This window comes from Biomphalaria glabrata, chromosome 14 (genome assembly GCF_947242115.1).
Source record: "Biomphalaria glabrata chromosome 14, xgBioGlab47.1, whole genome shotgun sequence".
NCBI classification, from domain to species: domain Eukaryota; kingdom Metazoa; phylum Mollusca; class Gastropoda; family Planorbidae; genus Biomphalaria; species Biomphalaria glabrata.
This window is the reverse complement of record NC_074724.1, coordinates 2645222-2658284: the sequence shown is the minus strand read 5'-3', so window position 1 is coordinate 2658284 and position 13063 is coordinate 2645222. Positions and strand designations below refer to the sequence as shown.

At 36.4% G+C, this 13063-nt stretch overlaps 1 protein-coding gene across 7 annotated transcripts; it reads left to right on the top strand.

Moving 5' to 3' along the window:
• The first annotated feature begins 3542 nt into the window (after positions 1-3542).
• Positions 3543-11018, top strand: LOC106077529 (ras-related protein ced-10-like). 7 transcript variants are annotated; one of them, XM_056011532.1, is made up of 7 exons: positions 3546-3653; positions 4002-4038; positions 5250-5321; positions 7423-7540; positions 7904-7966; positions 9823-9927; positions 10860-11018. In XM_056011532.1, the coding sequence occupies exons 2-7, from the start codon at positions 4013-4015 to the stop codon at positions 10995-10997; spliced, it is 522 nt and encodes a 173-aa protein (XP_055867507.1). In that variant the 5' UTR covers positions 3546-3653; positions 4002-4012; the 3' UTR covers positions 10998-11018. The 7 variants fall into 7 exon arrangements, with proteins under 7 accessions (XP_055867513.1, XP_055867507.1, XP_055867508.1 ...); XM_056011533.1 differs by having other exon boundaries at positions 3645-3683; XM_056011537.1 differs by lacking the exon at positions 3546-3653 and adding an exon at positions 3671-3710.
• Positions 11019-13063: the final 2045 nt, after the last annotated feature.

The following is a 13063-nucleotide window of genomic DNA, read 5'->3' as shown; positions in this document are numbered from 1 at the left end:
TACTCAGAGGCGACCTAAAGATTTGAAATTAAAATTCCTAGTCTTCAACACGATTCGAACCCAGGACCTGTCCATCCAGAAGCCAAGCGCTTTACCTCTCATCCACAGCTCCTCCAAACACTACCAAATAACAACATGAAAATCATATAAAAAAAACAAGAGACTGAACTAAATACATTGCTACTATAACTAAACTAGTTACAGATAACGTAATCCCATATTTTTAATTAAGAAATACAAACACAAGAAATGAACAAATAAAACTTTCATAATTTCAAAATGTATTATTGCTTTCAGCACCGGACATTTCGACAATGTCTATACTTAAATAAATCAAAACTTGCAAAAAAGTTGAACCATTCGCTGAAATCCCCAAATAGCTTTGCTCTGTGGAAAAAAAAGAATCAATTTTTAAACACAAAAAAAATTGAAAAACCTTATCTAAAGGGAGGGAAGCAAATTACTTCTATATATATCTTTACTCCAGGGGGTAACCTCCCTTATCTCTATGTATAACAAAATTAATTGATTACCACCAAATGATTAATTTAAAGGTTAATTTTGTATTGATTCATGTCTAGTCTATGATTATAAATAATTATGCAAATTTTCAAAACCTCTCCTATTTACGGCACAAACAACTAACCACTAATCGTGCCACAACAATAAACACACTACACACACCACAAGGATCGCGGAGACATTCCTTTAGGGAACAGTATCACGAGAAAAAAAAGAGAAAGAGGCAGACAGAAAAAGCGATGGGAAGACAACATAAAAGAATGTACAGGACTGTCATTGAAAGACAAATCAAATTGGAGCATGTCTTTCCAGGTACAAAACTGTCAGTTATTAGGAGTCACAAAAAAAAAATAAAACGAATTAATTTCATTTATCTTAATCATGATGAACCAGTAACACAGACTAAAAAAACAAAATAATTAGATGTTATAATTATTGCAAAGCTATCATTTAGATTCCATATTGATGAAACTATAAAAAAAATACAAACAAAGCATTAGGGTTAATTAAAATAAATTTCTAAAAATCAAATAAGAACATGAAACTAAAATGTTATTTAACCTTGGTTAGGCCAATAAAAGAATATGAATCCACTGTTTTGGACCCCTCAACTGTAGAAAACATTAAGGAACTGGAACAGACACAAAATGGAGCACTTGATTCGAATTAGGTCGTACGTTGAGTAGAACAGAAAAGGAAGCACGTGACTCAAGGATGCTTGTTTGCGACTGGAGGAAGAGGCCAATTAACAGGCACGACTATTTTATCACACGGATGCGCGTAGGACGTCATCATCTTCTGCTAAGAAAGAACGTCTGTCATTTATAATATAATATAAGATAAGATAATATGAAACAAAAGCTTCAAGAACACTTACTCGCTATGAGACGATGAGTCTTACTACACGTCGCCGTATTCCCCATCTCTGGAAATCGGTGAGCCTTGGGCTCTCATGATGCTTGTCAATATATGGCCTCCTTCAGTCGCGAAGCGACTATGGATCATCTTGGTGAGATGAATGCCTGGGCATTAGCTGTGGTCGGAACGATGTCGCCCACACATCAGTTCCCCCCTCTGCACGCAGCTGATGTATCCAAAGGAACGGCAGTGCCGATACAGTTTTGGGTCAGCGGCATCGCAGGTTCTGCAAGAGTGTAGCACTGGGTGATGCAAACTGCCTTAGGGTCGCCAGCTCCAGATTTTTTTTTCAGGGTTGACTCCCGAAGCCTTTCTCATGATTGGGTATAGCTGCAAGGCAACAGAGGTTTGAATTCAGAGTTTTCCTTCTCCTAGGCGGGTAGCCAGCCATGGCTAACGAGCCCCTCCTACCCGAAGCTTACTGGTTAAGGCGCCAGTTACTCGCCTTTGCCCCTTCTCCTGTTAGTGAGAACAGTTCCGCCGGACTCAATATCTGAGCCACACGTGAAGGCCAGGAGTTGGACTGGTTGTCAGAGGCTATTTGAGACGCATCCCATTAGGAAGCATTTTATAGGTAGTGGAGTGCTTACACCCATTACCACTTCCGGCAATGACAACCTTGCTGAACCGCTTGTCATTACTACTATATAAAATAGTAGTATTAGTAGTAGAAGTAGTGCCAGTATTAAAAAGCATGCACAACATACTGTGAAGAAGACGCAGTGCTTTCTCATAAACTGTCCTATCCTCACCTTATCAGGACACAATTAGGATAAAGAGGACATAGGACGCAAACTGATAAGATTCTTGTCACACTGATTTCAAGATGGCGAATTTTGTCAGTTCGATGTTGTAGTTTTTAAACAAACATGTCATCTGGATTTTCTATTTTTACCAGGCGGCACGTTTTCGCTATGAGGTTGCAGATTGACAAAAGACATGCAATCATTTTCTCAAAATAATATTTTCTTTTTTTTTAAATAAATAAAAAGATCTGTTTTAAATTAAGGCTTATTAGCTTCTAGAAAAAGAAATTAAATTGAAAACAAAAATTAAAGTGAACCTGGTTACCAGGCGAGACGACACCGTGACGTCCTAAGGATTACCTGCGCGAGGGGAGCGATCCAGTTAACCTGTCAATCAGCAGCCCATCACCCTTTTTATTTCTTCTATTGAATAGAGCACGACAGTTGTGGGCACTGCGACGTCTCTCTGGACGACTGGTGTGGGCACTGCGACGTCTCTCTGGACGACTGGTGTGGGCACTGCGACGTCTCTCTAGACGACTGGTGTGGGCACTGCGACGTCTCTCTGGACGACTGGTGTGGGCACTGCGACGTCTCTCTGGACGACTGGTGTGGGCACTGCGACGTCTCTCTGGACGACTGGTGTGGGCACTGAGACGTCTCTCTGGACGACTGATGTGGGCACTGCGACGTCTCTCTAGACGACTGGTGTGGGCACTGCGACGTCTCTCTGGACGACTGGTGTGGGCACTGCGACGTCTCTCTGGACGACTGGTGTGGGCACTGCGACGTCTCTCTGGACGACTGGTGTGAAGTTCTCCTTTGCGTTCTACAGGGCAGCTGATGTTAAGGTCATCTGTTTCTTTGGTCAACGCTTAAACTCTTAGCGAGCAGAGTATCATGTGGCCAGCACAACGACCAAGCGCATTTAATTAGTCAGGTACCCGTGTTAGAGTGGGTTGGACTAGAGTTGTCCAAAACATCCACAATATTCAAAATCCAAGTCTTCACCGAGATTCAAACCCAGGAACCCAGGTTTGGAAGCCAAGCGCTTAACTACTCAGCCACAGCGGCCCCGGATGACTGGTGTGTCTAATCTAATCTCATCTTATCTATCTTATCTTATTCTATACTTTACATACGTTCCTTTATAAAAATGTTAATAAGTTCTACGAGTGTTAACCTATCGTGAATGATATTTTAATTTTTTTTTACATTATATACGAAAGAAGATAATGACATATATAAAAAAAGAAACTACATTTCAAATGTCTGTCTGTGTTAAGATTCGAATGTGCACGCATTAGGAGAAAGTAGTACTACTTTTTTTCCAGGTTAGAGACTCCCGCAGTCCCTGACTAAGGCTTTACACACAGGTTGGAAAGCGGATGTACACACTTGTGCTGAGGGGATACACACTGCAACAGGATGTCAGCACGAACGGGACACAGACCAAACTGACACAATGTATGCAAACCAAACCACAGAACCAACTCTGTATCTGACCTCGTTATTCTAGCTAGTGTTGGAATTAAGATTAACTTTTCATTCGGCATGCAATAAGATCTAATTCTAGTTGTTGTTGTTTTTTTTAGAATTGTAAATCAAGTTGCTTTTTTATATATAACAAAATTTTACTTATAACATTTTAGTTTCGTCTAATATTTTTGATGACAGATTTGTTTCAATAAGCTACCTGCTTATCTGTATCTGTATATCACACATCAGGAGTAACTTATTTTTTAAATTCCTAATATTGCATATTTATAATATGTACAATTTTCCTCAATAAAGTGATGCTATTTTATCTTACAGTTTTATGAACAATGAAGTTTGTGATAGTTGGAGACAGGTAAATAGTTCTTTCTTGTTACAAAGCTTATATCAACTCTGTCTGTCTGTCTGTCTGTCTGTCTGGTACACATTTTGAACACGTTATTTCTCCCACAAGCATTCTCGCATCAAGTTGAAACTTTACAAAAGTATTTTTTTTTCTATCATAAATCAGTAAGAGAATTAAACATTTTAAGACCAAGACTAAGGCTGCTTTATTGATCCTTACGGAAATTTGTTGTGATTACAAGGACTCGTTTCTCATATAAAGACAACACAACAGAAAAATACACATAAATACAACAGACAGCAGAAAGAGTTCATTCAACGACTACACACAGGTATCTTGGTGCATTTCATGTTCCCTGATCAATGAGTGGCGGTGATAGAGTCTGACTGAGTGAGGTACGAACGAGTTTTTGTACCGCTCCGTTCTTGTTTTGATTGACAGCAGTCGCCCACTTCGCGACGACCTGACGTAGTTCTGATGGAGCGGGTGGCCGTGTTCTTCCAAGATTTTTTCGATTTTTTTTAGGCACTTTTGTTCAAAAAGTTCCTTTAAATGTGGTAATGTTTTTTAATGATGTTTTCTAAACGTCGCAACAGTTTAGTTTTTAACCTTTAAAGTGCTGAGCCGTTTTACTATGAGTGCGTACAAAAAGGAATAAACTACCATACGCGTTTTAAGGGTTAATCATCAATTAATGGTAATTAATTATTTTGTTTGAGACCCAAAAAGGAAATTAATATTTCAGTATTACTTCGGCCAGCAGTTACGAGCACGGTGTTATGTGGCAAGCACAACGACCAACCACCCAAAGAAACAGATGACCTTAACATCATATGCCCCATAGATCGCAAGGTCTGAAAGGGGAAACTTTACTCTACTTCATGACTATTTAGAGATATGACTAGATATGTGGGATTGTGTCCCTTTAGATAATTGTACACGTTGAATCAAGTTGAAACATTACAGAATTATTTGTTGTAACTAACAAAATTTGAATCAACTTAAAATTAAACAATTAGTCGATGAAATTATTAGTATTTTATTATTACGTTTGATGTCGAAAGGCAAATAACTTTTATATTATTGAGAGATATTGTACTAAATGTGGAGTTCTTCCCCATAGCTAATTCTTTTTATTTTTTTCTTGTACTTTTTGTAATTCAATGCTTTTTCTTTATTTTAATAGCTGTGTTAGTCATATAATATGATTTTGATTTCAGCGGAGTTGGAAAAACACCTTTGTTGACAACTTTCATTGAAGGAGTTTTTCCTTTAGAATATGTTCCTACAGTGTGAGTGGAAGATTTTACAATTCATATTTTCCTCTCTCTTTCTCTTTGTTCTTGTTTTAAATCTTTCACTCTTTCCTCCTCTTTCTCTATTGTTATCTTCATGTGATTTGTCATACGGTTTTAGGATCTAACAAAAAAAAAATTAAAATATATTTTTAAAAAAGACAATACATTTATTACTGAACTTCAAATATAATAAAATAATAAAAAAAATAATTTAAAAAAAATGTTTGGTTTAATTCTGGTATCGGACCTGTTATACCTTCATCTGCTAGAAATTACTCATTTTCTGATTCGGCCAGCGAGGAAGGTGGAATGCATAATTAGGCGATTATTTATTGTTGTGGTCATTAAATGGACATTTAAGTCTAACGCTAGACCTAAAATTCTGAATAGTTCTGATTACGTTATTTCAACAAAGAAGATAATTACGTCCTAAGCATTTCATTTGTTTATCTATCTGTCTATCATTTGTCTATCTATCTATCATTTGTCTACCTATCTGTCTATCATTTGTCTATCTATCTATCATTTGTCTATCTATCTATCATTTGTCTACCTATCTGTCTATCATTTGTCTATCTATCTATCATTTGTCTATCTATCTATCATTTGTCTATCTATCTGTCTATCATTTGTCTATCTATCTATCATTTGTCTATCTATCTATCTATCACTTGTCTATCTATCTATCATTTGTCTATCTATCTATCTATCATTTGTCTATCAATCTGTCTATCATTTGTCTATCTATCTATCTATCATTTGCTAATCTATCTGTCTATCCTTTGTCTATCTATCTATCTATCATTTGTCTATCTATCTATCATTTGTCTATCTATCTATCTATCATTTGTCTATCAATCTGTCTATCATTTGTCTATCTATCTATCTATCTATCATTTGTCTATCTATCTGTCTATCATTTGTCTATCTATCTGTCTATCATTTGTCTATCTAGCTATCATTTGTCTATCTATCTATCTATCATTTGTCTATCAATCTGTCTATCATTTGTCTATCTATCTATCTATCTATCATTTGTCTATCTATCTGTCTATCATTTGTCTATCTATCTGTCTATCATTTGTCTATCTAGCTATCATTTGAGTACCTGTCTATAATTTGTCTATCTATCTATCATTTGTCTATCTATCTGTCTATCATTTGTCTATCTATCTGTCTATCATTTGCCTATCTATCTGTCTATCATTTGTCTATCTATCTGTCAATCATTTCTCTATCAATCTGTCTATCATTTGTCTATCTATCTGTCTATCATTTCTCTATCTATCTGTCTATCATTTCTCTATCTATCTGTCTATCTATCTGTCTATCATTTGTCTATCTATCTGTCTACCATTTGTCTATCTATCTATCTATCTATCTATCTATCTATCTATCTATCTATCTATCTATCTATCTATCAGTTGTCTATCTATCTGTCTATCATTTGTCTATCTATGTCTATCATTTGTCTATCTATCTGTCTATCATTTGTCTATCTATCTGTCTATCTATCTGTCTATCATTTGTCTACTTATCTGTCTATCATTTCTCTATCAATCTGTCTATCATTTGTCTATCTATCTGTCTACCATTTGTCTATTTATCTATCTGTCTATCATTTGTCTATCTATCTGTCTATCATTTCTCTATCTATCTGTCTATCATTTCTCTATCTATCTGTCTATCATTTGTCTATCTATCTGTCTACCATTTGTCTATTTATCTATCTGTCTATCATTTGTCTATCTATCTGTCTATCATTTGTCTATCTATCTGTCTATCTATCTGTCTATCATTTGTCTATTTATCTGTCTATCATTTGTCTATTTATCTGTCTATTATTTGTCTATCTATCTGTCTGTCATTAGTCTATCTATCTGTCTATCACTTCTCTATCTGTCTATCATTTGTCTATCTATCTGTCTATCATTTCTCTATCTAGTCATACAAGCTAATCAATGAGTTAAACTCTGCCAAGTCGTTTGTTTTCCTGGATGATTCAGGCAACCCTTTCAATTCTCTAATGTTTATTATCTCAATGCCAGATTAAAGAAAGAATTGCTTCATTTTAATAAATTTCATTTCTTTATAGGTTCGATATAAAAAGTACAGAGGTCACAGTGAAAGGTCAAAAGGTGAAATTATACCTACACGATACCACAGGATTAAGTGATTATGAAGCAGTTAGAGTTATAGCATATCCTGAAACGGTCAGTGTTATGTTTGTCAAATAAAAAGTAAAGTTTCCTTTTCAGATCTTATGGTCTATAGAGTAGTAGAGTTTGTCCAGTGTATCCAACGAGATCGTAATTCTCTTCCTAAAGAAATACATCCACTTTCGAATGATTTAAAATATTTTAGAGCCGTTTTCGAAAATCGCGTCTAACCTAACAGTAACCAAAGGCTCCACTCCTAAAGTGTGACATGTATTTGGACAACATCAGAAAAGACCAACCGTCTTTACATTTCCCTGTCATGTGTCCATTAGAGCTGGATAGATTTGGTTATAGGCATACAACACCAACACAGCATGGATAACTCAGCGTGGATAACTCTTTATTTTTTTATTTCAGGATTGCTTCCTCTTGTGTTTTTCCCTTTGTAACAAGGAGAGTCTAGCCAGCGTTCAGAACAAAGTTTGTATCTTCATTTTTTATTGCTTTTCATTTAGAAGTTAGAATTCCCATTGAACTGAAATATCACAATCAGCAAAACGCGTTAAAAACATAGGTTGAACAAAACAGAGTTTTGCCTTGTTACTTTCGAAGTACAGTGGAGACAACACAAGGCTGACTCCCACAAATATTTATATATGGTGATCTAATAGAAGGCAGGAGAGCTGTAGGTCGCCCAATTCAAAGATACACTGATGTATGCCGGCGACATGAAGCTCCTCAGAATTGACACCATCAGTTGGGAGAAAGAAGCACTGGATAGATCCACAGCAAGCAAGCATGAAGGAAGGGTCCTAGATAAATTTGGCTTGCGGATGGTACACACACCAGAGGTAGAAGATAAGAGGCGGCGGGGAATATTGTGCTGACTAGTGATTCCAGATGTCCAATCTGTGACCCAGTGACCGCAGTTAGGATTGTCCTCTTAAGTCATGTGCAAAGTTGCAAAGAAAAGAAATGTCTCTTGAGACGTTAAATGACTGTGGAGTAAAAGCTCTTCGTCGCATATGTGGTTTATGCTTCGCTGCCGTACAGATGGTACATAAATGATACATGAGCTGTAGACCTCCATCTGTAGACCTTCATCTGTAGACCTCAACCAGTAGACCTCTTCCTGTAGACCCCCACCAGTAGACCTCTACCAGTAGACCTCTATCATTGTTTCTGGGGTGAGCTTTAAGTTTTCTCACACTCCTGGGAAGAATCTAGTAAATGTTGAAGAAGCTTTCCCAATGCGCCCTTGGAGTTTCTCTTCCAGGTAAAGATAGTCTTGATTTGTGGACCCAAAGTAGCAGCTTTTGTGCAGGACATCCATCTAAGTTGGCTTTGGGTCGGGCGGTCCTTTTACAATACACGCTTTAGCCCGAATTTTAGCCCATAATCATTTCGTGCATAAAAGAAATGGAATTTTAGTGAGTGGAATACTTCCTATGTGTCTGTGTTAATTTCAACGCATCAACTGCAAGAACGTGTGTCTTACAATGTTTGCTCTAATTATTGTTTCGCCCGTAGTCTAAAGAGATTAGAGAGTTGACCATCATGTCTAGAATAAAGATAATTTCCCTCGATTAGTTAACACATGAAAAATTAGCACCAAAAAGAGTTTACTTAAAAAAGAATTCTAGCCAAGATACATCTTTGGTCTACTCTGCTGTGTTTGTTGAATTTTTTTCGAAGACCACAGAGTTAACTTTTAAGGTACACGCTGCCATGGTAGGAAACATATACATGATAGTTCGAATTAAAAGACGGTTTTTGTTCAGGATTTCTACAGAAACCATGTTTGTTGACAATGATGTTTGTCGAGTCAATGAAAGCTAGAAATTTACATAAGAATGATAATTCCTGATTTATTAATTTGAATTTGTGTATTGTTATTAATTAATATTGTGGTTCCGTAAGGTTGTTATTGCCAGGATGTGATTATTGATATAAGAACGTGTCTATAAACCATCTCAAACAAATGAGATGAATGCCGAGGAATTAGCTATTGTCAGAACACTGTGTCCAACAAAGCAGTTCCCAGTTCTAAATGCAGCTGAGTTGTCGAAGGAGCAACTATTGCCAATACAGTTTGGGATCTGCCAGACTCTGCCAGGGTGTAGTATTGTGCTGCAAGCTTCCTAAGGGTCACATGCTTCTGTTTTTTTTCTCAGGGTTGACTCTCGAAGCCCCTCCCATATTTGGGAAAGGCTGGAAGGCTGCAGAGGTTTAAACTCAGATTTTCTTTCTTCTTGTAGCTAGCCATACAAAGGCTAAAAAATCTCCTTCCATATGTACATATCTAAAGCGCTTATTTGTACTATTTATATTTCAAGTGGTACCCTGAAATACGTCAGCACTGCCCCAATGCACCAATCATTCTAGTGGGTACGATGTTAGATATTAGACAAGATACATCCAAACAGAAGGACCCTAGCAATGTAAGTATTGGCACAGTTTAAAATGTTCAAGGAACATAAAATGTTTGGCCTCCTCATTTTATTGTGACAATAATATAGGGGGCGCCGTGACAGAAAGGTAAAGCGCTTAGCTTCCGAACCTAGGGTCCTAGGTTCGAATCTCGGAGAAGCCCTGAGTCCACACATCAATTATGTGTACTCAACTATAGTTGGGGAAATTAAAGGCGGTTGGTCGTTGTGCTGTCCACATGGCACCCTGCTTGTTAATCCAAAGAAACCTTTAAATCTTCTGTCCTATAGATTGCAAAGACTGAAATGGGAACTAAATTTATTCTTTTAACAATACTATAAATAAGGAATTTAAAAAATGAATAAAGAGTTTATGAACTCATTAGTTGATAGATAGATAGATAGATAGATAGATGATAGATAGATAGATGGACAGATAGAGATAGATTTAGATATATAATGCTGCATATACTGGGATTAGTGCACAGACTGTAGGCATATGAAGCATAATACACTCTTAGAAACATTTCCATTATTTGAATAAATAGAAATAACTGGCTGAATACCTTGCAACAATGTTATCACAACAGTCATAAAACTCCTACTGAATCCAGTAATAAATGCACAATAACTTAAAAGCCTCTAACAAAATACGAAATAAAGTTCCCTTTCTGAATATCACCTATATATATATACACCACAAAATGTATGTGTACTTATCTCAACTTTGAATCGTGATCCAGATCAGACAACTCGTGATATGAAATATGATTGTTGCTTTTGAACATATTATTGTCTCCCCTATTAATGTGTAAAAATATTGTACTGTGTAAAGTCTCCCAGCCTCTACATGCTACGTATGTCAAGAAGTACTATTGCAGAATTAGGTTAATTTATGTGGGTCTATTTCAAATTTGAAAAAAATGCCTTTTTTTTTTTTACAGATTGTATCAAGTTCAGAGGGAGAGAAGACCAGGAAGTCTTTAAAAGCAGTGAAATATGTCGAGTGCTCTGCCCTTACCCAAGAAGGTCTAAAAGAGGTCTTTGAAAAAGCAGTCAAAACATGTTTATCCAAAAAATAAAAATTAAAACAAGAAACTTGATACCAATTTCTCATCTTCACTGCAAAAATTTTGTGAAAGAAAATTGTCTCTTATGCATCATTACATTATCAATTAGCTTCTGTTTGTTTTAATTGGTATATTTGTAAATCAAGGCATGATGACATAAAATTTATATTTGCCTAAAAGTATGAGTTTTGCTCTAGTAATTACAATTTCATAGTAGTTTTTTGTCTTTTCCACATTTACTTTTTTTTTATTCAGTACTGAAGAGATTACCTTGCCAACAACACATAAGACACTAACATAAGTTTACACAACAGTTCACGTTAAAATTGTTCATAAACTGTCCAAACTTGACGATAACAAAGTTGTCCATTGCCCTTTTCTGTAGACAAACACAGTTTTTGGGATTCTTTTGGAAGGATCTGTCATTATTTCCTATGGAAGCCCAAAGATTCCAAGAAATATACATGGTTATTCAGTACTAAAGAGATTACATTGCCAACAACATATAAGACACTAACGTAAGTTTATGGTTTACACAACAGTTCACGTTAAAATTGTTCATAAACTGTCCGAACTTGACGATCACTGGGTTGTCCATTGTTCTGTGTTGTAGGCGAACGAAGTTATTGGGATTCTCTCGGAAGGATCTGTCCTTATTTCCTATGGAAGCCCAAAGGTTCCAAGCAATATAAATGTTTTTGTTGGTGCGATTGAATTCCTGAAACTGTTGCTATGTACCACAAAGCGGGCTAATCAACACAAAAAATTGTTCGTGTACATCACTCAGTCATAAGTCCCACGCCATTGTATACAGGCTGAACTCTATTACTATGACCGCTTTCCCAAATCACTAGTAGAGAAACCTCCACAAGTTGACAGACCGGAACCGGTTTCCAGATGTTAACTTGTCGTCAACCCAAGATTGAGGACACACAGTATTGCAGTGAGCTCATGAGGAACTTAGAGGACTAGATATAATCTAAGATTAATTATGCACTCCAGTCTGGTCTGGCGATAATTTTTTCCCCAATGAAGTCCCGGGACAACTGATCTCCACCAGTTGTTGACACCGAGGGGTCCTGGAGTTCTGTTAGAATCACCACAGATTGAAAAGATAAAATATAGTATCTGTGAGCAATTTTCATTTATTTATTGAATTTTCTTTATTGTTAAATAGTCCCTAGTACAAATAAAGCACACGTTGTTTTTTTTGCGCTATTCAATTTTAGCTTTATCATCATAGGAATCCTTGGGCCTTAGGCCTCTTTTTTTGGCTTTATGTGCCTCTTTTATGGGCCATCTAGCCTCTTTTGTGGGCTTTTTTTAAATAGGTTTTTATTTGTACGTTCTCATAATTCACAAGTATTAAATCATAAACAATTGAAAAGTGATTAACCTAAAAATATAATAATAATAATAGAAATACTATTTAATATCAAAGACATACTACCTAACTATTGAAACCAGTAGAGACAGATATATGATACAAGTATCCTCTGGCTTAGGCTGATCCGCTCAATGAATAAAGAAAAGGTGTTCTATTGCCTTATTTCTAGCTAATTTTCGAGGATTTTTTTCGCCCGCATCAAACTTGAATGAAAATTGCGAATGAGTGTTAAACTAGCCAGTTTTTTTTTCCCATTTTGCTTGTTTTTCTATGTGGCTTAGATCAGTGATGCCCAAAGTACGGCCCGCGGGCCAAATCCGGCCCGCGACGTGAGTCCATCAGGCCCGCCGAAATGTCGGCACAAAGTGTTGAAAATCCCCCCTTTTTCCAAAAAAAAAAAGTAAAAATGTATCTTTACTTACGTTACGGGCTTAGGGCCCTCAACATCTTTGTTTTATAAAGAAAGTGTGGCTAACAACATATAAACGACATTATGAAACAAATATGACGGCATTCTTGGTTTGAGCCGCGAATAAAAGATTGTTAAAATAAGCCTAGAAATAGGAGGATTGATGATTATATTTACCAAACAAAATTACTCCGTTGTAAAGCTAGCTACAATGTTGCTGATATTTTAAGTAGAGGAATGAAGCCATCTTCTGACTCGGGGAAAAAAAAGATAAATTTCAAA